The sequence below is a fragment of the Salvelinus fontinalis genome, chromosome 34 (genome assembly GCF_029448725.1).
Source record: "Salvelinus fontinalis isolate EN_2023a chromosome 34, ASM2944872v1, whole genome shotgun sequence".
Taxonomy (NCBI): Eukaryota; Metazoa; Chordata; class Actinopteri; order Salmoniformes; family Salmonidae; genus Salvelinus; species Salvelinus fontinalis.
Window position 1 is genome coordinate 3,323,869 of NC_074698.1, and position 23,950 is coordinate 3,347,818.

Consider the following 23,950-nt stretch of genomic DNA (forward strand, 5'->3'; position numbering starts at 1 on the left):
AGTTTAAGCATGATTGATCTTTGGATTTACTGTGTATTGAAAGGTGGTTTCCTTGGCATGAGTTCAAGTTTGGATTTTGGCCTTTACACTGGCCTTTACATGGTTTCAATTGTAGTCAGGAGGGAGTACATGGGAGCCTCTTCTTCAGGGTAGGTATTGACTCTGTCGGAAAATGCAGATGCGGACATTAAATCCTTCCCTCTCTTCCTTTCCAATTTAAGTCTAGCTCTCAGCTGGAGTTCTACTTTAACTAATGGAATTTCATTCTCCTTTTTTATATTTATTATATTTATTCAGACGGTTGGAAGGAGAGGTGGAGACAGATGAGGGAGGATTCCAGACCTGGAATTTACTGACCCTTCTAGACACTCTATCTTGAGGAAGGAAGTTCCGGACCCGGGATCCCTGTCTCTGGAGAAAACGTCTACTCCTGAAATTGGAGTGTTACCACTCCACCAAAACCCATCATTCTATCGGGAGTTTTATTTGTGAAATGAGTGGATTATGATCGATACAGGGATTGATGGGTGTAAATTATTAGCCGCGGGGACGTTGCTGTGAGTGAGTTAGCCTGAGTTCCTTGTCACATTGGCGTGATACTGGACATCGCAGCGATCTCATTTTCAAACAAAGCTAAAAGAAAGAGAAACTTTTCAGAAGGGTGGCTTAGACAAAGGTCACCATGATTGATTTTCAAAGTCAAAAAGATGAAAACGGTATCGTTTTTGTGGATCTTTTCATGTCATATCCATAGCATGCCGTATGTTCAGAAATACCCAACCTCCAACCCAATTCAAAGATTGAACCGTGTGTATGCTTAATTACATCGCGTATACTGTCAACCATCTATCGTGGTGCTCTTGGCAAACAGTCATGGTATAATGCTAGGCACAAAGAATGAATCTGTAGTACCGATGCAGAGGTTAGTCCGACGGGCATTCGTGTTCAGTGATACAGACTGTGAACGTTCAAATGTTGATGTCAATGTTCAATAAATGTGTGAGAGTGTGTTAATTAGTGTTTGTATTACACCCCCAACTCTCACGGATCAAGAACAGGTCGGTCAATGTAGCCTACATAATGGCCGTAAATAACTACTGTAATACAGAACCCTTGCAACAAAAAACATGTGACTTTTGAAAAATTCTGATTATGTCAAATATTTCTTATTTTGGGGCGGGGGGGGGGGGGGTGTATACCACATCAAGAGTGTTATTGTTGAGATATCATGGCATCACTGTAACGGTTCTCCTTCTCCTCTACAACCGAAGAGGAGGAGTAGTGATTGAACCAAGGCGCAGCGGGTTGTGAATACATAATTTATTAAAAGAAAAGACGAAAACACGAACTTCACTATAACCTAACAAAACAGAGTAGACAAACCTGGACATACGAACTTACATACAACGCAGAACTCACGAACAGGAAAATGACTACACAAAAGACCGAACGTACAAACAAACCGAGAACAGTCCCGTGTGGCGTAACATACAAACACTGACACAGGAGACAACCACCCACAACGAACACTGTGAAACAACCTACCTAAATATGACTCTCAATTAGAGGAAAACGCCAAACACCTGCCTCTAATTAAGAGCCATACCAGGAAACCCTTAAACCAACATAGAAACAGAAAACATAGAATGCCCACCCAAACTCACGTCCTGACCAACTAACACATACAACAAACTAACAGAAATAGGTCAGGAACGTGACAATCACACTTCTCTCGTTCAATTATAGCTCTTGATTTCATACCTTTTCCATACTTTTTTATAACATATTGAGAGCATGGCATGCCACCTACTCTGTCAATCAACTTAAGAACAACCAATTAGACCTGTCATGGGGTAACAACATGATGCTTCCTTCCTTGCACTTTGTCAGGTAATATTATGATGGTTCATTAGGTGTTAGTAGAGCGTAGCTGACTGTCTTTATTTTAGGTTAGCTTAAGATCTGACTGCCTTTGATGTGTTTTCTGCCGCCTCCGACACTCTGTCGCTTACTCTGTCGCAACCTTGTGAACACAGCAGAGAGTCTTTTAGAAGTCTGTGGCTTTGCTTCTCTTGTTTGTCTCTTGCTTACTTCTTGAGTCACATTACCTCCACTGTGCGCGTGTAGCATGTACACCTGACATCAAATGAAGACACCTCTCAGCCGGGGGTGTTTTTTGTTTTGTTGTTTTACTTTATACCTTGAGACTTTGTTGTATTTTTTTATTTTTTATTTAGAGAATAAAAAAAGCGGCAGCTCTGTCAAGAGTTCAAATACTTATTCGATAATGGGTTTGGCGTGCACCATTGTCAAGATTGGATCGCGTGTCCTCTATCGGGGTCTGTCAGCACTCTAAGCTGCATAAATTACAGCCGCCCTGTGTGGGTTTTGCAGACTCTGAGTTTTCAAGGTTTCGGTTTTCGCTTGTATGAAAGGAGAAATGGTGCATGTTTGCTTGCTTTGTAACATGGTTTTCAATCCTTTATTTCCACAGACAATGTGTACAGAGAATGCCTTTCTAACGGGTCCTGGGCCGTGAAAGGCAACTACACCCAGTGTCAAGAGATTCTCAATGAGGTATGTACTGTATGTAGCATGGCTATTGGTGTATGGAAAGGTAACTGTTTAACTCTGAGAATACTGAGAATTTCTCTGCAATGGATAGTAAAGATATATTCTTCCATTCTTCTTCCAAGGATACAAGCACTGCTGAAAATATATTTACTCTCTATTTGCAGAGAAATTCTCAGTATCCCTCAAACCGAAACACGCACATGATGGGCTGGATAGGGTCCGACACAGAGCAGCCTCCCTAAAGCATTGTGGGAGTTATTTTTTAACAAAGTTTTCATTTTTACAAGCACATCTCAATTTTGCTATGTACATGGCATGTTATAGAAAGGTCCAGACACCTTTTCTGTGATTTCACTTGTTTTTGAGAAACTTACCTCAAACGGCAAATCACTTCCTCACCCTCGTTGTGTAGTATGGCGTCCCTGAAAATACATGAACAAAGGCTCCAAAAACAGCTCTCAATATTGTGACGCGGGTCATTAGATGTTGGACACATGAAATTGTTTCATTCCGAACTTTATTGACAACATTATTCCCTTTTACTGCGACTCAAGCTATTCCTCTCCATCCAGTCTACATGTAACAGCCAAAATAAAGGAAACACTTGAGTAAATGAGGTGTACAAAGTATACTGAAAGCAGGTGCTACAATACAGGAAGTTCCAGACTCTTGTGGAATCTATGCCAAGGTGCATTGAAGCTGTTCTGGCAGCTCTTGGTGGCCTAACGCCCTGTTAAGACACTTTATGTTTATTTTATTATAATGCCAGTTACGTGTAGCAGCAAGCTACACAGATAATGGAACAGCTGGATAAGTTAAACAGCTCGAGTCGCACAAAAGGGAATATAACGCAGCGGTAATGTTCAGAATGACAGAATTTCATGTGTACAACATCTAAACATCTGCATCACTATACTGGGAGATTTTACTTTTCTAAAAGGACATATTTGGGTGTTTTGGGAGAGTTTGTTCATGTTTTTTCAGGGGCCCCATACTGCACAACGAGGATAAGGAATGTATTTGTTTTTTGGGGTAAGTTTCTCATAAACAAGTGAAATCGCAAAAAAAAGGTGTCTGGACCCCTTCTATAACATGTAGATTTGATTGAAAAAAAATAAAGCTTCTCCTGTAAGTACCTTGCTCAAGGGCACAACGGCAGTAGCACCTGCGATACTGACGCAAGCAACCCTCCGGTACCAGCTCACATCACACCAGATGTTTTTTCCGTCGGCCCTGGTATTCGAAGCGAGGGGCTACCCTCAGGTTACTGGCCCTATTCTCTAATCTTGAGGCTACGGCTGCCAATAGAAACAGTCTGTGGTACAACAGAAATCACACCAGCGCCACCACCTGCCCTTCCAGCACACATTCTCTTCAAAACTCCAGGACTGATGATGTGTGCTATAGAGTGGGTGTTCCAAGCTTCATCTCTCCAATTTGCTTTTCGTTGTCAATGAGCATCCTGTTGATGCTGGATGACGAAGCAGTCACAAGTGAATCCCCTACTGAGGCAACTGTACTCCAATTTAAATCTTTCGGAGAGGGCCCAGCTCAGCTTAGTCATTCACAGCAGAAGCTACCGGTCATACAGCGTCATGCCTTTACATCTCAGTCCTCAAGGCAACAGGGCGTTTACCTAAACACTTTTCTTCCGTCTTTGGGAGGAGAAGAGAGTGGAAGGGAGTTTGAGCTTAATGTGTAGGCTTATTTGTAGCTTGTATTTAACAAGGCATAAGTGGTTGTTTACATCGACCAGATCGTTACGGAGGTGATCTGTTTGGAGGGAAGGAAAGGTAGCGTGCATGGTCTCCCAAGTATATACTGTACAGTAGCTCCAATCACTTGTTACACACACTGTACTGTGAATTTTCCAACGTCAAGCTATTCCAACCCCCATACCATTGATTGTAAACTGGTCAATTAGATGACCTTATTATAACTCTTGCTGTACATTGTCATTTGACCAGTGACCCTTTTTGCCATCAACCTTCATTTGAACGAGTCTGAAAGCTGCACTATATGAATCACTTACAGGATTATGAATCATGTACTAAACAAATTAGCTCCCTTCCTAAAACCAATGACACAGATTGATTGTGATGGCCATTGGCAAGCAGGCAGCTGATAGCTAGCAGCATTGTGAACGGGCGAACACGTGAGTCCTCTAAAGCTGTTGAGGACCCCCTTGCTACCGGGCAGACGGTCTGCACACTGCCTGCTCTCCTTTCCCCGCCATCTGTTTCCTGAGGGACATACACATGCAAATGAATACGTCCACTCACACAGGGGAGCGCGCTGTCGCCTCGGACGCCCACTGCTTTGTGGTTTGGCTCATCCAGATCAAAGCATTGGGAAGGTTGGCGCTGGGCGTTTACAAAATCAAACCTTGTGGTATGGGGGAAATTAAAAACAGTATGGGACACAATGGCATGGTTATTCAAAGACTGCGGACGGTGGCAAAGCAGTGCTATTTAAACAGTGTCACCTTGCAGACACAAAGGTCCAATGTACTTAATTAAAAGTAGTTCCAGTGACCTTTACTGATATTCAGAAAGGGTGCAATCCTTTAGGGCATAGCTTTTGCTTACAAATCTATTTAACGTCAAGTAGGAAAAAGGGTTAGCTATATTACTCTTTCTTGGCATTCACTATATCGGACTACAGTGGTTCTTTTGTTGGAGCTGTTTATGCCAGCAATTCACACATTTTTTTGAGGTATGCAGTAACTGTTGAATTTGAATACTTTTAAGTCTTGGGTTTTAACACCGGTGGCATAAATAGTGGTAGACCAAACTTATGACTAGGTTTTGTTGAGAATAAATAAAATCCATCTGCTGCCTGTGTCGCTAGCATCAGCATTTTTTTTTTTTTTTTTTAATCGTTATTTTACCAGGTAAGTTGACTGAGAACACGTTCTCATTTGCAGCAACGACCTGGGGAATAGTTACAGGGGAGAGGAGGGGGATGAATGAGCCAATTGTAAACTGGGGATTATTAGGTGACCATGATGGTTTGAGGGCCAGATTGGGAATTTAGATTGGGAATAGCATCTTTAGGGAAAGACAGAATGCAGAGGAGCAAAGAAAAATCTAGCCTCATCTTAGAGCAGGAGAGTACAAAAGCAAGTGACATTTTTTTACCAGGATGGTCTTTGACAATGTACTGTATTTAGCTGGGTCGTGTTGTAAATGACACTTTGCCCTTTCCACCTGGGGAACATTTTAATCCTCTTACAGCATAGTGGGCTACTGACAAGATGAGTATACCACTTCAGTGTGGTTGCAAAACGTTCAATTTGATCTCACGATTTGTTCCGTATACCAGCACAGCAGGAGGGGGCTGAGTAACTGCTTTCTAGGGCATCTTCCTGTCCGCAAAGCTTATAGCTGACGATAAACTATAATCTTCTCATTCCAATCACAAAGCTGCATTCCTTGAAATCCCAGCAACCCTAGAGTTTATTTTGGGTTCGCTCAGTTGGTAATTTTTGTTGAAGGAGGAATTGCTGTTGTCGCTAGAGTGCTTATTTCATTAAAATCATGTCCAGCTGTTGGTTTATGTTCTCAGTTTCTCTGTGGTAAGTCTCCTCCTGCCCAGGCTGGATGTTTTGGGGTTATTTCCTCTTTAGTGGGCAGCCGAGTGAATGCTCCGCTCCTATGACTTTGCAGACTAAATCAGTGAGGAACAGATATGAGCTTTGACCCTGGAATATGTAGCTAGTTCAACCCCTTTTACGTTTCCTTTCCCTGGGCTAGGCTCCCTCTAGAAGAGAGCTCATGGGTTACGAGTCATGTTAAGGTTTCTTTTTGTTTTAAAAGAACTTGGCAGAAGCAGAGGTCATATAGCCTTTGCTTTTCATGAGATTACCATGATCATGGACTTGAATTATTTATGTACTGTATCTGTTTATTCACTGCATGCGTTTGTAATAGAAAGAGGAAATTACTGTGAAATGTTTTTCATTCCAGTCCAGTGGCATATGTAGTAAGGATAATGAAGCCATGTCCTACAGACTTGACTACCCCAGTTTAAACGACCAATAGATGATTGCAGACAAACACCGGGAGAGTACATGCGCTTTTTACTGTACTGTTTTCATTCGCTATACAGTACATTTCTGTTCTGCTGTACTAAAACACCAGTCCCCGTCCCATTCCACTGTGGCACATGTACTCTTAAACAAGAAAAAGCACTTTGTTACGGTAGGAAAAGGTCATTGTCACCAGAGCCCCAGAGGCAGTGGTTATAGAAATAACCATATAGTCTATTTTCCCAGGTCAATCATGGCTGCTTGTCACTCAGTGATGTTGCAGTTTCGTGGTAGTGTTACCTGTACTGAGCAAGACCCACAGAATTGACCATGAATAAAATGCTTACTGGCCCAATGCTTTTCAGGTGTTGTACATTTGAGCTCGGGTTGAAAATAAGGCCCTCGGGGCTTCTGTGGATGGGCCAAAGACAAAAGTATAAAAAATGGCTCAAATGTGAAAGCGAGTGCACGAAGAAACAAGGCAACAGTAAACACATCGGCCATAAATGATGCAGTGCCCCAGTTAGTGACAATTATTACAACTTACAACAATGAAGTCCTCATGGGATACGTGTTTCTCCTGAGGAGATGCATATAGAGTGGGGTCCGAAATGATTGAGACCCTTGATAAAGATGTTCAAGTAGGTATGGGATCTTTTCTGGTCATGGATTCTCATTTCGATGCCAAACCCACCACTGGTGTGCGTGGCCAAAGAGCTCTAAGTTCATGTCTATCTTGTTTCAGGTAAGACCCAAATGCAGACTGTGTTGAAGTAACAATGTTTATTCCAGCAACAGGGGCAGGCAAACGACAGATCAAGGCAGGCAGGGGTCAGTAATCCAGAGTAGAGGCAAAGGTACAACATGGCAGACAGGCTCAGGTCAGGCAGAGGTCGGTTAGCCAGAGTAGAGGCAAAGGTACAGGACGGCGGGCAGGCTCAGGGTCAGGTGCAGGCAGAGTGGTCAGGCAGGCGGGCTCAGAGTCCGGACAGGCAAGGGTCAAAACCAGGAGGGAGAGGAAAAAGAGAGACTGGGGGGAAAGCAGGAGCTGAGACAAAAATGCTAGGTGACTTGACAAACGAGACGAACTGGCAACAGACAAACAGAGAACACAGGTATAAATACCCAGAGCATAATGGGGAAGATGGGCGACACCTGGAGGGGGGTGGAGACAAGCACAAGGACAGGTGAAACAGATCAGCGTGACAATGTAATCTGGCTAAAGAACCAGTTCCCTTTCAAGTGCCAATGCCGTTTAGCAAACTCAAGGCGTCTGCATTTGTTGGATGACACGGAAATAGAGCTCTTTGGCCATGCACACCAGTGGTGTGAGAATGCATTAGCAGAAAATAACCCCATACCTACTGTAAAATATGGTGGTGGTTCATTGATGTAATGGGGCTATGTTTCTTTCACTGGTCCTGGGGCCCTTGTTAAGGTCAATGGCATCATGAACTTTACCCAGTACCAGGATATTTTATTTAAAAATCTTGTTGCCTCTGCCAGGAGGCTGAAACTTGGCCATAAGTGATTCTTCCAGCAAGACAATAACCCCAAGCACACAAAATCCACAAAGAAATTGTTAATTGGCCCCAAAATCAACGTTTTGCAATGGCCATCTCAGTCTCCGCACTTGAACCCTATTGAAAATCTGTAGTTTGAATTGAAGAGGGCAGTCCATAAGCCAGACATCAAGGCTCTGGAAGGATTCTGTATGGAGGAATGGTCTAAGATCCCTCCCAATTGTCACGCCCTGACCATAGTTTGCTTTGTATGTTTCTTTGTTTTGTTTGGTCAGGGTGTGATGTGAGTGGGCATTCTATGTTGTATGTCTAGTTTGTCTGTTTCTATGTGTTTGGCCTGATATGGTTCTCAATCAGAGGCATGTGTCAGTCGTTGTCTCTGATTGGGAGACATATTTAGGTAGCCTGTTTTGTCATTGTGGGTTGTGGGTGATTGTTCCTGTGTCTGTGTTTTTCCATACGGGACTGTTTCATTTTCGTTCGTTCACTTTGTTGTTTTTGTTTCAGTGTTCTATTTCTTTATTAAAATATGGACACTTACAACGCTGCGTATTGGTCCTCCGATCCTTCCTACTACTCCTCCTCAGAAGAGGAGGAAGACGAGCGTTACACCAATATGTTCTCCAACTCAAACATTTTAGAAAAAGGTTCTGTGCTGTTATTCTAGCAAGTTAAGGTATTGAAAACAGGGGTGTCAATAATTTGCAGAAAATCTAATGGGCAAAGCCAATCTAAGCTTGATGCCGTCAATCTCACACAAATGATCTATGAACCTACCAGGTACAACCCCAAATCCGTAAACATGGGCACCCTCATAGATATCATCCGAACTAACTCACCCTCCAAATACACCTCTGCTGTTTTCAATCAAGATCTCAGCGATTACTGCCTCATTGCCTGCATCCGTAATGGGTCTGCGGTCAAACGACCACCTCTCATCACTGTCAAACGCTCCCTAAAACACTTCAGCGAACAGACCTTTCTAATCGACCTGGCCGGGGTATCCTGGAATGACATTGACCTCATCCCGTCAGTAGAGGATGCCTGGTTATTCTTTAAAAGTGCCTTCCTCACCATCATAAATAATCATGCTCCGTTCAAAAAATGTAGAACCAGGAATAGATTTAGCCCTTGGTTCTCTCCAGACCTGTCTGCCCTTGACCAGGACAAAAACATCCTGTGGCATTCTGCATTGGCATCGAATAGCCCCCGTGATATTCAACTTTTCAGGGAAGTTAGGTACCAATATACACAGGCAGTTAGGAAAGCTAAGGCTAGCTTTTTCAAACAGAAATTTGCATCCTGTAGCACAAACTCAAAAAAGTTCTGGGACACTGTACAGTCCATGGAGAATAAGAGCACCTCCTCCCAGCTGCCCACTGCACTGAGGCTAGGAAACACTGTCACTACCGATAAATCCACAATAATTGAGAATTTCAATAAGCATTTTTCTATGGCTGGCCATGCTTTCCACCTGGCTACCCCTACCCCGGTCAACAGCCCTGCGCTCCCCACAGCAACTTGCCCAAACCTCCCCCACTTCTCCTTCACCCAAATCCAGATAGCTGATGTTCTGAAAGATCAGCAAAATCTGGACCCCTACAAATCAGCCAGGCTAGACAATCTGGACCCTCTCTTTCTAAAATTATCAGCCAAAATTGTTGCAACCCCTATTACTAGTCTGTTCAACCTCTCTTTCGTATCGTCTGAGATTCCCATAGATTGGAAAGCTGCCGCGGTCATGGTGCTGGTGAGTCTTTGATCCACCTCTATGCAGACGACACCATTCTGTATACCTCTGGCCCTTCGTTGGACACTGTGTTAACTAACCTCCAGATGAGCTTCAATGCCATACAACTCTCCTTCCGTGGCCGCCAACTGCTCTTAAATGCAAGTAAAACTAAATGCATGCTCTTCAACCGATCGCTGCCCGCACCTGCCCGCCCGTCCAGCATCACTACTCTGAACGGTTCTGACTTAGAATATGTGGACAACTACAAATACCTAGGTGTCTGGTTAGACTGTAAACTCTCATTCCAGACTCACATTAAACATCTCCAATCCAAAATTAAATCTAGAATCGGCTTCCTATTTCACAACAAAGCATCCTTCACTCATGCTGCCAAACATACCCTCGTAAAACTGACCATCCTACCGAACCTCGACTTCGGCGATGTCATTTACAAAATAGCCTCCAACACTCTACTCAACAAATTGGATGCAGTCTATCACAGTGCCATCCGTTTTGTCACCAAAGCCCCATATACTACCCACCACTGCGACCTGTATGCTCTCCTTGGCTGGCCCTCGCTTCATACTCGTCGCCAAACCCACTGGCTCCAGGTCATCTACAAGTCTCTGCTCGGTAAAGCCCCGCCTTATCTCAGCTCACTGGTCACCATAGCAGCACCCACCCGTAGCACGCGCTCCAGCAGGTATATCTCACTGGTCACCCCCAAAGCCAATTCTTCCTTTGGCCGCCTCTCCTTCCAGTTCTCTGCTGCCAATGACTGTAACGAACTGCATAAATCTCTGAAGCTGTAGAGTCTTCTCTCCCTCACTAGCTTTAAGCACCAGCTGTCAGAGCAACTCACAGATCACTGCACCTGTACATAGATCATCTGTAAATAGCCCATCCAATCTACCTCATCCCCATACTGTATTTATTTATTTATCTTGCTCCTTTGCACCCCAGTATCTCAACTTGCACATTCATCCTCTGCACATCCTACCATTCCAGTGTTTAATTGCTATATTGTAATTGCTTTGCCATCATGGCCTATTTATTGCCTTACCTCTCTTATCCTACCTCATTTGCACATGCTGTATATAGATTTTCCTACTGTATTATTGATTGTATGTTTGTTTATTCCATGTGTAACTCTGTGTTGTTGTGTGTGTCAAACTGCTTTTCTTTATCTTGGCCAGGTCGCAGTTGCAAATGAGAACTTGTTCTCAACTACCCTTCCTGGTTAAATAAAGGTTAAATAAAAAAAATAGGACCAAGCATGTTTCTCATCAGGTGCTGCATCTGTGTACAACATTTCATGCATGTAGCTGAAACGGGACCAGAGATCTGCTTGTTCAAAGTTTTCAGTTGATTACTATAACTCCCCCCTTTGGGGCCAATCAGTGTAGTTATGTACATTTCGGATCTCCATCCCCATGGAAAAAGACATCATTCACCAGTGGTGTCTGCGATATCGACTGTGGCAAATGTACGGAGACAGATCCATAGCCCCATAGCCCCCCTATTTCCTCATGGGGACAACAACTGGCTCAGGCAAGTTATCTTGTCGAATTACATATTGCCTGCGTTGTGTGTTAGGGGGATGCTGCTGGATGCGGCTCTGCCAGGAAAGAGAAAGAGATGCCTCAGAACATAGTACTATCACCATGTCTCATTCTGCCGAGGCAGACGAATGAGCAATGAGGGACTCGTTTCCGAGTAAAAAAAGACATCCCTATGTCTGCCCTACATCCCAGAGTTCCTGTTTTATACAGAATACAAGGTATTCGCTGGTTCATTTGTGAATGACAAAGCTATCTCCCCCCCAGTTAAAGCACAGCACAGCGAGAGAGAGACACGGGCACAGATAGCAGACAGGAGAGTGTACTGTAGATTAAGCAGTGTCGTAGCCTGAGCTATAACAGACTCCCCCACCTGCGAGATCAAAATAGCCCTGCAAGAAACAGCTGCTGGGATAATTTGAATTTTTTTTCACAAAGGGTAGTGGGGAAGACAGTTGGGCACAGAGCGAATTAAACTGTACGTGTAACTGCTACCTCTGTATCAGAGCACTGTCTTAGAACTAAAAGATTAAAGGTGAGGAGAGGTTGAACATACTGCACTGCGGATTGTTAGCCTGCCCCACTAGAACTAGAGGGAAACTGACTGGATGTGTTTAAGTTTTTTCTCGAACCCACTTGTTTCTCGAACCCACTTTCAAGGTGCTGGAATCTCCCCTTGCAGATTTCAAATGTCTCAGTAAAATCTCAGCTCTACAGTGAGACGCTCTTTGTGATACTCTCTTGTGTGCCAATGGCACAAATGTTTTCTATAATCACAGATCTTAGTCATCATCAGGAGTCATTATACAGACGTGGTCATTCTCCTCTTCGTCAGTCATATAAATATCAAACTGAAATACTAGTTGATCTGAACCAGCTCTGCGCCCCTATAGGTTAAGCAGAAGGAGAGGCAGGGGAGTCAGGAGGAATGAGATGAGGGCCCAGCCATCTCTACTGTTCACTGGGCTGGTGATGCAGCCTGCTCCCGCTGTTGGCTCTGCATGGCATACTGCTCCTCCATTCTCCCTGTCCTTTTTTATTGGCTCAGAGAGCTTTCACTGGCCTCCTTTAAGAGGGCAGGAGGAAATTGGTGACAGATTTGGCCGGCGGGAAGGCTGGCCTCTAAGAGTGGGAGGCGGCTGGGCTCCGCCGTCAAAAAGCATGTGATGTGTGTGTGTGTGTGTGTGTGTGAAGCCTCCGCCTACCGTCCCCCTCCGCGGACCAGCTTTACTTGACAAAACATATGTGCCTTGTTCTTATCTATCAGGTTTCAGGGAGGTCAGACACACAACACAAGGCTCAAGCCTCCGATGTTTCAATAAACATTAACTATTGGACAAATACACAAACAACCTGTCCTTACACACTGGCACATACACAATACACATGCATGTCCTGCTAATGTGTGTAGATGGGTGGGTGGGTGATTGGGTGGATAGATGGATAGATAGACACAAGCCTGTGTGCTCCATCGTATGCTAGGACTATCCGGTCTGTCCCTATTGCCTAATTAAAGAGATAGAGGCCAGGGAGGACACCCACAGAAGCACTTTGGATCCCTCACTGACATCTGTTTCCCTCAGACCCAACAAGAATATGAATATTTCTAAGAAACGGTGGCCAGTAGGAGAGATAGGATCAGCGTTACCATGAGTGAGACCCTATGTAAAGTGATCCTTATGAACCCGATAGTTGTTTTTACTATGGGTTGGTATGGTGGGATGAGTGTGGTCCTGTTGAGTTACGGCTTGCCTTCAATGTGTTCGTTTGGAGGCTTATTTGAATGCTGGTACTGCTCAGCCAGGAAAGAGAAAGACATGACCGCAGTGCTGAGTACTATCACCACGTGAGAGACCATGTCCAGAGACCACCTTTGCTTGCTTTCCACCATTGACCACTTGCGTCCGATGACTACTCAAGCGATGAACTTTCTCTTGACCTTCCATCTCATGAATGACGTGGTTGTTTTCTAAATGGATTGTCTTTTTTGTGTTTGTCTTTAATAAAGCACTTGGAGATGTTGTATGTAATGAATAGCACTATAAAAGTTGTTTCGTTTGTGAATGACAAAGCTAGTTCCAACCAGTTTAAAGCACAGCACAGCGAGAGAGACAGAGACAAAGGCAGAGATAGCAGACAAGAGAGAATAGATTAAGAGTCTCTAGGAGAGTCTTGGCAGTGTTTTCGCCTGAGGTAAAACAGACTCCCCCATTTGCGAGACCAAGATAGCCCTGCTAAAAAAAGGTGCTAGGATGTATTTCATTTTTGGGGGGCATGAGTTGGTGGGATTAGCGTGTTTGTGCATGCTTGCGTGTTTGTGCATGCTTGCGTATGTGTACAGCATCTTTGAAAAGTTTTCAGACCGCTTGACTTTTTCCACATTTTGTTACGTTACAGTCTTATTCTAAAATGGATTAAATGTTTTTTCCCCCTCATCAATCTACACACAATACCGCATAATGACTAAGCAGAAACAGGGTATTCAGCCCCTTTACTCAGTACTTTGTTGAAGTGCCTTTGGCAGCCATTACAGCCTCAAGTCTTCTTGCATATGACGATACAAGCTTGGCCCACCTGTATTTAGGGGAATTTCTCCCATTCTTCTCTGAAGATCGTCTCAAGCTCTGTCAGGCTGGATGGGGAGCGTCGCTGCACAGCTATTTCTAGGTCTCTCCAGAGATGTTCGATCAGGTTCAAGTCCGGGCTCTGGCTGGGCCACTCAAGGACATTCAGAGACTTGTCCCGAAGTCACTCCTGCATTGTCTTGGCTGTGTGCTTAGGGTCATTGTCCTATTGGAAGGTGAACCTTCACCCCAGTCTGAGGTCCTGAGCACTCTGGAGCAGGTTTTCATCAAGGATCGCTCCGTTCATCTTTCCCTCAATCCTCAATCCCGGTCCCTGCTGCTGAAAAACATCCCCACAGCATGATGCTGCCACCACCATGCTTCACCGAAGGGACGGTGCCAGGTTTCCTCCTTGGCATTCAAGCCAAAGGGTTCAATCTTGGTTTCATCTTGGACCAGAGAATCTTGTTTTCCATGGTCTGAGTCCTTTAGGTCCCTTTTGGCAAACTCCAAGTGGGCGGTCATGTACCTTTTACTGAGGAGTGGCTTCCGTCTGGCCACTCTACCATAAAGGCCTGATTGGTGGAGTGCTGCAGAGATGGTTGTCCTTCTGGAAGGTTCTCACATCTCCACAGAGGAACTCTGGAGCTCTGTCAGAGTGACCATAGGGTTCTTAGTCACCTCCCTGACCAAGTCCCTTCTCCCCCGATTGCTCAGTTTGGCCGGGCGGCCAGCTCTAGGAAGAGTCTTGGTGGTTCCAAACTTCTTCCATTTAACAATGATGGAGGCGACTGTGTTCTTGGAGAACTTCAATGCTGCAGTAATGTTTTTGTACCCTTCCCCAGATCTATGCCTCGACACAATCCTGTCTCAGTGTTCTACAGATAATTATTTCGACCTCATGGCTTGGTTTTTGCTCTGACATGCGCTGTTGTCATGTATACTCCCTCTCCAGCCTCTAGGTCATCCCGCACACCTGTCACCATCGTCTCGCGCACCTGCGCCTCATGACACTCACTTGGACTACATCACCTCCTTGATTATCTTCCCTATATCTTTCACTCCCCTTGGTTCTTTCCTCAGGTGTTATTGACTCTGTTTTGATGTCGGTGCGTTGTTTGTGTTTCGTGTTCATTGTTTGTTTAATTTATTAAAACACTCACTCCCTGGACTTGCTTCCCAACTCTCAGAGCACTCGTTGCAGAATAACACCTCACCTAAGGGAAGCATCAGGGAGTGTTTTTTTAATAAATGTTTTGTGTCAGGGTAATGAAGTCGGGTCTGGGAACTGCTTCAGGCTCTCATGCCTGAACCAGATCGTCAGGCTCCCCTGCCTCAGCCGGCTCGTCTGGCTTTCATGCCTTAGCCGGATCGCCAGGCTCCCCAGCCTCAGCCGGCTCGTCGGGCTTTAATGCCTTAGCCGGATCGCCAGGCTCCCCTGCTTCCACCGGCTCGTCAGGTTCTCATGCCTCAGCCGGATCGCCAGGCCCCCCTGCCTCAACCAATCTGTCAGGTTCCCGCGCCCCAGCTGACTCGACAGGCTGGCGTGACAGGTTCTCGCACATCAGCAGGGGTGGCCGGTCCGCTCCTGATGCCCGGGTTTGTCCCCTTTGTCGGCATCCTGCAGCTGGAGCCCCTCAGGGAGGGGTTATTGTCATGTATACTCCCTCTCCGGCCTCTAGGTCATCAGGCTGCTGATTATCCAGCACACCTGTCACCATCGTCAAGCGCACCTGCGCCTCATGACACTCACCTGGACTCCATCACCTCCTTGATTATCTTGATTACCCTATATCTGTCACTCCACTTGGATTTTTCCTCAGGTTTTATTGACTCTGTTTTCATGTCGGTGCGTTGTTTGTGTTTCGTGTGCATTGTTTCTTTTATTTACTAAAACACTCACTTCCTGAACATGCTTCCCGGCTCTCAGCGCACTGTCAACTGTGGAACCTTATATAGACAGGTGTGTGCCTTTCCAAATCATGTCGAATCAGTTGAGTTTACTACAGGTGGAATCCAATCATTTTGTAGAAACATCTCAAGGATCATCAATGGAAACAGAATGCACCTGAGCTCAATTTCGAGTCTCATAGCAAAGAGTCTGAATACTTATGTAAATAAGGTATTTCTGTTTTTTATTTTCAATAAATTTGCCCAAAATTCTAAAAACCTGTTTTCACTTTGTCATTAAGGGGTATTGTGTGTAGATTGATGACGGAAAGATTAAATAAAGTTAAGCCTGTAACGTAACAGAATGTGGTAAAAGGTGTGACATCAGGTGGCTACAGATTTTTTCATTTTTTTCCCATCTGACTCATCAAGGCGTACGTTTGTAATCTGCCGGTGGTAATCTATCAAAGTCACAGATTAGATTGGGGGATTACAGAGGAGATAATCCCATCAGGATGATCCGGATGGATGAAGTTTCACATTTGTATCTGGGGGGGGGTTTGGAGTTTGGTTTTTGTTTCTTTGTCTGTTGGTAGATCTTCGAGGGGAGAAAAACAGAGACAGGGAGATAATGGGAAGAGGAACATGTTGAAAGAGACAAAACTAGAAGGTGCGCTCTGTGATGAAGTAATGAGAACAGAACAACATGTCCAGAAAGAAGACAGGCAGGAACTGTAGAGAAGGAGGACATATAAGACAGTTGAGAGACAGTTGCCCCAGAGGTGTTAACTGTACGGGAATGTGGTCGAATCTGTAACCACAATTTGTACCACAATAAAGCTTCAAAATCAAAAGACTAGTCTGTTATCAAGAACACACTGCAGGCAGGGCAGCGGTCTGCTACCCACCATGGTTTTTAATTGACTTGTAATTTGCTGCTCCCACTTCGTACAGAGCAGCAACTGCTGTGGAAGACTTGGATAACAATACTCAAGTATATTCAGTTTCACACTTCATTTCACATCCATTGAAGGAACACAAAAGTCTTCTGTTCAATTGGGGTGTGCTAAGTAGAACATTTAAACGCTGTAAAGTAAAGATGTGATTTCAAGTACCAATGACATATCATTTCCCTGTTTGATGTCAATGAAAATGACTAAATGAGGACATATAGTATGTGATATTTGATATCGCTCATTGCACATTGATATTAATGACAACAGTGATCATCTTGTCCCTTATAAAAATGCCATCTGGTTGGGTTATATGGGTCTTTTTAACAGATGGGAACTCATATAATCCAGTGTCAACTCAAACCTCTGCACTTTGTCTCTGTCTATCTATTCAATACCAGACTGTTCTAACAATACATACAGACATATTAAACCATTTTTATAGATGAAATTCAATTATGTTACCTTTATAGAGCCGTTACATAGTCTGCTGTACATGATGCCCTCATGAGCGAAGGCTGTAATGCATGAACTATTGACATATGTAAAGACCACATAATCAAATATAATTGTATTTGTCACATGCGCTGAGTACAACAGGTGTAGACTTTACCGTGATAAGCTTACTTACTTTACCAATGCAGATATTAAAAGTGAGAAACATTTCCTAAATAACAAAAAGGAAATATTAACACAATAAAATAATTATAACAAGTCTATATACAAGGAGTACAGGTACGGAGTCAGGGGTACGTGCAGGGTACGAGGTAGTTCAGGTATATTTTGATATATACATGTAGGTAGGGGAAAAGTGACTAGGCAATCGGGATAGATAATAAACAGTAGTGTGTGTGTGTGTGTGTGTGTGTGTGTGTGTGTGTGTGTGTGTGTGTGTGTGTGTGTGTGTGTGTGTGTTGGAATGTCAATGTAGTATGTGTGGGTAGAGTACAGTGAGTGTGCAGAGAGCCAGGGCAAAAAAAAGGGGCTCAATCAAATGGCTTTCCAGACTATTTGCATTAACTGTTCAGTAGTCTTATGGCTTGGGGGTAAAGTTGTTCAGGAGCCTTTTGGTCCCAGACTTGGCGCTCCGGTACCACTTCCCGTGCGGTAGCAGAGAGAACCGTTTATGACTTTGGGAAGCTGGAGTCTTAGAACATTTTTAGTGCCTTCCTCTGACACGGCCTTGTATAGAGGACCTGGATGGCAAGGAGCTCGGCCCCATGATGTACTGGGCCGTACGCACTACCCTCTGTAGCGCCTTATAGTCAAATGCCAAGCAATTGCCATAATGCGATTTATAGATGATACGTTTTGCACTGCTTTTAACAGTAGGCAATAGCAATATGAAAGTGCACGATATCTCTCATGAAGTTATTAGCCATCTTTTAACTTGGACAATGATGTACACCGCCAAGTATAGAATTGTGTGTCCATACTATTGTTTGCGTATTACTGTAGTTTTTTGTGTATTATCTGGCCTTTTTTCCCCCTTTCTGCAGAAAAAGAGCAAGCTGCACTACCACATAGCGGTGATCATAAACTACATGGGACATTGTATCTCTCTGGCAGCCCTGTTGGTGGCCTTCATCCTCTTCATGAGGCTGAGGTGAGTGACACTGTCCTCCTTCTATCATTCCTCCATCATGTCAACACGTCATATAACAGAAGCAGATATCAACACGACACCCGCCTGTTACGTTCCTTCACCATGTCAACACATCCACACAACCCCATTGTAACGGCTTTCTTCCTGGGATGAAGGAGAGGACCAAAATGCAGCGCAGTTAGTGTTCAACATGTTTAATTTAACGAACTGTGAACACTTGCAACAATACAAAACAACAAACGTGAAAACCGAGACAGTCCTATCTAGTGCAGAACACAAACACAGAGACAGGAAACAACCACCCACAATCCCCAACACAAAACAAGCCACCTATATATGATTCTCAATCAGGGACAACGATTGACAGCTGCCTCTGTTTGAGAACCATACTAGGCTGAACACAGAAACAGACAAACTAGACACACAACATAGAATGCCCACCCCAACTCACGCCCTGACCATACTAAACAAATACAAAAACAAGGGAAAACAGGTCAGGAACGTGACACCCATAGCCTTGGTGACGGCTAAGTGTTTCATACTCAATCCAATACAACATGAAACGGTACAGTACAAAACCGAGAAGAAAATACCACAAATCCATAGTTCATAATACTCTATAATAATCCTGCCAAGATTCATGTAATTTCATGGCTCAGTTGACAGGATCCACATTCTTGTGGTCGATACTTGTCACTCGCCGGGGGGGAATATGTCGTTATGTATACCACCAGCCCGGCCCTCAACCCTGCAGACAGCGCATGCTCTGCCATGACCCGTCGATGTCTAAATTGAATGAGGTGGTGAATTATAATGCAGTGCTGATTTGACCTAGGTGTAATGCAGCCCTGTTCGGTTCTGTCCTGTATGTGTTCAGCATATTAGTGAAGTGTGTTCTGCTGGAGAGGCGTGTATTATTCAAGTACATTCACACACACGGAAACACACACACTGACACCGACAAATCCACTCTGAGACTCGAACCCGTGTTCCACAAAAACCACAATCTTGTTTTGCGAGAGGAGAGTGGTTGTGTTTCATTCTGGACTCCCAGGGCTCACCCGCTGGGCAAAAACTGGTTGAGTCAACGTTGTTTCCACGTCATTTCAAAAACCAAAAACGTGATGACGTTGAATCACCGTGGGGGGGGGGGATCAACGTGGGGGGGAGTAATCAACGGGGGGGGGGGGGGTAATCAACGTGGGGGGGAGTAATTAATGTGGGGGAGGGGGAGTAATCAACGTGGGGGGGTAATCAACGTGGGGGGGGGAGTAATCAGCGTAAGGGAATTTTGTATTTTTTTCAGCAATCTTTTAACCTCAATCCAATGACACGGTGACTTTTACATTTTATTTCACATTGAATTCACGTCAGTTGACAACTCGACCAAAATGTAAGCCAAAACTAGATGCTGAAATGACATCTGTTTGGGAAGGTGTAGACCAGTTAGGGCATTGTGTGGTGGTGAAAGCAGTAATACGTGACAAACAGCATGTCACTAACAACCCAACATGTCAGTCAGCCAAAAAAACGCCCGTCTGTGTTTTCTCAAAGGCTGCACCGACACAGATTATCTGGACTCTGAGATTAAACATATAGTGTAAGAGATTGTTTAGAACAGATTATCCCAGATTAAGATACTGTCTCACTGCTTCCGTATCTCCAATCAGGAAGTCTCATTTGAGTTGAGACAACAGAGGAGTGTTTTTTAGGCTCAATCTGGTTTAAATAGTCACATCTTCAACATCAGTGTCCTGTTTATTAACCTCTCAGCTAATATAGCTGCGATTGGTCGTACTGTATGTATATGTATGTAGAAAATAGAGGAGAGGCTAAAGTCGTGTAAAGTAGCAGGCAGGCCGGCAAGCGCTGGTCTACTGTTTACTTCCTTAACTGAAATGAAACAGCTAGCGGGATCAGATGTCTGGGATGGACACACACACCCTGAGACTTCATTACTCCCTCTCCACACATGGGCTGAACTCGCTGAAATCAGGGCCTGTTTTATATTTTTATTTTATCAGGCTGACAAAGCTGTCCTTTTTAATGTTTCATACACAAAAAAATATACATTTGGCTCTAAATCCCCCCTAGCTACTTCATGGGTATGGACCTCTCACAGGAGAATGGTAGCTGTGTGAGTCATACATTGTAAGTACTGTAACGACAGAAGAAAAAGTCCCTGAAAGGAGTATTTTCTCATTCACATGCCTCGCTTTGATAGATTATAGGTCTTTAATGTCTTTAGGCGTAAAATCGAAAGGCAAAAGGGGCAGTTTTTTTTTTTACACCCATAAAACAGAGTTATTTTTATATATCATTTTATATCCTCTCTAATCTGCTCTTCAGGACTGATTACAAAATCGATAATACAATTTGAAGGATTATCAGATTACGGAGATGAATCAAAATAGCTTCACTGCCTGTTTGCATTGTACAGTTAAAAGACAATGCACATAATTGTCACTCACGAGTGTATAAACTCGTCTTTGATCATGTAAACCTTTGCTGTGCAGTTTAAGTGCCTTCAATCCATGCAGATTGTTTGGGTAGCTCGGAGGTTTTGTGTCTGCACATAAGCTTCGATAACCCTTTGTTTGGATAGTCCTAAACCTTCTATTCAAACCCAGTGAAGACCCCAGGCCTGGTTTAGTGTGCGGACAAGTTTAGATTGAATGACTTGAGGTTATTTCCAGACAGGGAACACAACGGTAAGAAAAGGGTAAACATGTTATGCCTACTTGTTCAAGCCTCATTGAGTTAAGGCGCCCAACGCACTGTGAACAGCCTTACTGAGTCTGAATTGTAGACAAAGCATCCATGGAAGGACCCTTCTGCCTCACCTTTCATTTGATATGATACTGCCGAGCACTGAAATATACAGATTCGTGTAAAAAGTGTAAAGGTGCTTTCGTATGGGACGGGCTTAGTTGTATGTGCGGGAACTTCAGCTGACGTTTATCTAATTATATCGAATTGGGCGGACCGAAATGACTTTCGAGTTACACACGTGGATATTTCTTGTGCACAAGCTTTGTAATTGCCACCACTTGGAGACTTTGTAAACGTCACGATCTGTCAATTATTTTAACACTTAAGTGATTACGAAAAAGGAAAATAAATATCGGGGGAAACAACTCATTTAGATGATCAGTGACTTTCCACTGATCCCTGAACTAGGAGGACCTGGTGGTTTCTATTCCCATCCATGCTGACGTAGCAGCAGGATGAAGAGACAGGGGGATGTAGAGGATAGGAGGCTACAGACCTCAGAGACACATGGGTCTCAGTGTGAAGTGATGGCCCCTGGCCAGCTTCCTTCAGCTCCCCCAGTGAACTGAGAAACGCACCGGCAGCGAACATACCCAGGATCCCAGCACTGCACAGGCAGGGTGTTACCAACGCAGTGATATGCCATTTGGACTGTGAAACACACCAGGGGGGATCTGCGTCAGTGGAAAAGGACAAGCAGAGCAGCACTGCTGTCATCCACTAATGGAAAACCCCGTTGTGAAAACGACAGAGGCGTTATTCACGTAGCTAGCCAGTATCTTTTCCTGATCTATCCCGCCTCATTTTGTTAACAGTAAAAGGAGCAGGAGTTTATACAACCTGGTCTCAGAGCATTTCGGATTATTTTGTATGTAAATCTGAGACTCTCTATTTAGTATGACATGCTACGTTTCGTATAGTGTGTAGTCATTCGTCCATCACACATTTCGTATGATATGTTATGAATTACAATTCATATTATATGTTACGAATTAGCTAAATGTAGGATATGTAAAAAATTCCAGCTAGGTGGCTAATGTTAGTTAGCTCACTAACATTGCTAGGCTAGGGGTTAGGGTTAAGTCAGGGAGTTAGGTTAAATAGTTAAACTAGGGTTAGGGGAAGGGTTAGCTAAAAGGGTTAAGGCTAGGGTTAGGGGAAGGGTTAGCTAACATGCTAAGTAGTTGTAAAGTAGCTAAAAAGTAGTAAAAAGTTTTTTATTAGCTGAAATGCAAAAGTTATCCATGATAATATTCAAACTCGCAACCTTTGAGTAGCTAGACATTCCCGCTATATGCCTACCTATCCACCCCCCTTTCGTTTTTGCCTTAAGTAAACCAAACTGTCTTATGTGACCAAACAGAATAATACGAAATGTTCTGAGAGCAGGTTGGTTTGCAGCAAAATGCCCATGACGCTGTCCCAGTTCATTCACAGTGGGGAAGGGGTTTGACGAAGGATAGTAACCATCCTTGTATCCTTAAAAAATGACTCTCAAGTTCCCAATGCTTTGGCTTTAAAATGGCATCCAAATCAAAGGATCGGTGGTATCTGCAAATGAAGGGAATGGACTTAAACAGTCTCTGCTGTGAAAGTGCCTCATTTCAAGCATGAAACAGGAAATGCTGCTGCTTTCAAGAATGTGCATAGTGAAGATACAGAACTCCCTGGTAGAGGGAAATTATCCAAGAGATAGGCCAGTAAGATGAAAGGAACTGTGGTGATGTGGGAAGGGGTTCGCGGTCAACCCTACTGTACTTCTAGGCCTTTGAGATCACATGTAGTAAGGATCCACTCAGCACAGAGCCCAGGGCTGTACAGCAACTCAAACCCCTTCAAATATGTGATACTAATCATATAATAAAGTGTAAGACATAAGCCACTGTGGCGGAACTTTGGATCCCAAAGCAGCTGCTCGCCCACTTTCAGAGCGAGCATCCTAGTGTGACGTGTGACAGCTGGAGTGGTGCCTGGCAGTGATTGTCACAGCTCACCTGGCGCTGGCTGGCATCAACGCATCAGACGAAAAGTTGTCTAGCCTAGTACCAGTCAATGTTTCAGCATGGTCTGATTTTTTATTAACTTTGCTTTCGTTCACTCCATTAGAGACAGTTTGCAGAGGTCCAGTTCAAACACGTTGTTAAAGACCTTTATTGCCAAGGTGCGAGCATGAACATAACATCCACATTGAATCAAGCTGCAAATCATTGACATACAAAGGGATAAAGTCTTCTACCAAAAAGGAAAAGCAAATAGCTGTAGAGATACTGTACCACAATATTTCTACCCAACTTAGAGATGTCCTCATTATAAACCAAGGCACTTTTGCGGGTGCTTAAAGGGGGCGATTACAGGCTCGTTTTAACAGCGACGTGGCATGTTTTTTTCCAGAGGGGGTCCCTGATCCCGCTTTCTTTTTTACAAGAGCTCAGAGATGTGTGAAAAGAGCCTTCAGCCCACTGCTTATTAGTGCCTCAAAGGGCTTCCTGGGGTAGCCATGGTGCTATGTTCGGTCTTCATTTGGTTTAATGGATCTTAGCCACGTGTCTGTCTGATTTCACTTTGCTTCACTAAATGACTCTTGAAATGAATTCTACCCGGACCATAGTACTAATAACATGGTATGGGACTTCAAACTGTAGCACCTTCCAAAAGCATAATGAATGTTGCATACAAACTGCGTCAAGGGCAAAGCTGATGGCTAGAGAAGGGGAGAGGCTGAGGAGATTAAATTCATGCCTTTAATA

General features: G+C 44.0%; 1 protein-coding gene across 4 annotated transcripts in view; it reads left to right on the plus strand.

Annotated features, from left to right (window-relative positions):
* Positions 1 to 23,950, plus strand: part of LOC129832870 (corticotropin-releasing factor receptor 1-like) — a 182,499-nt gene that overhangs the window by 106,192 nt on the left and 52,357 nt on the right. For all 4 annotated transcript variants that reach the window (XM_055896947.1, XM_055896949.1, XM_055896948.1 and 1 more), the window contains exons 5-6: positions 2,495 to 2,577; positions 18,325 to 18,431. In XM_055896947.1, coding sequence (XP_055752922.1) covers positions 2,495 to 2,577; positions 18,325 to 18,431 — 190 coding nt within the window. The remainder of the gene's footprint in view (positions 1 to 2,494; positions 2,578 to 18,324; positions 18,432 to 23,950) is intronic.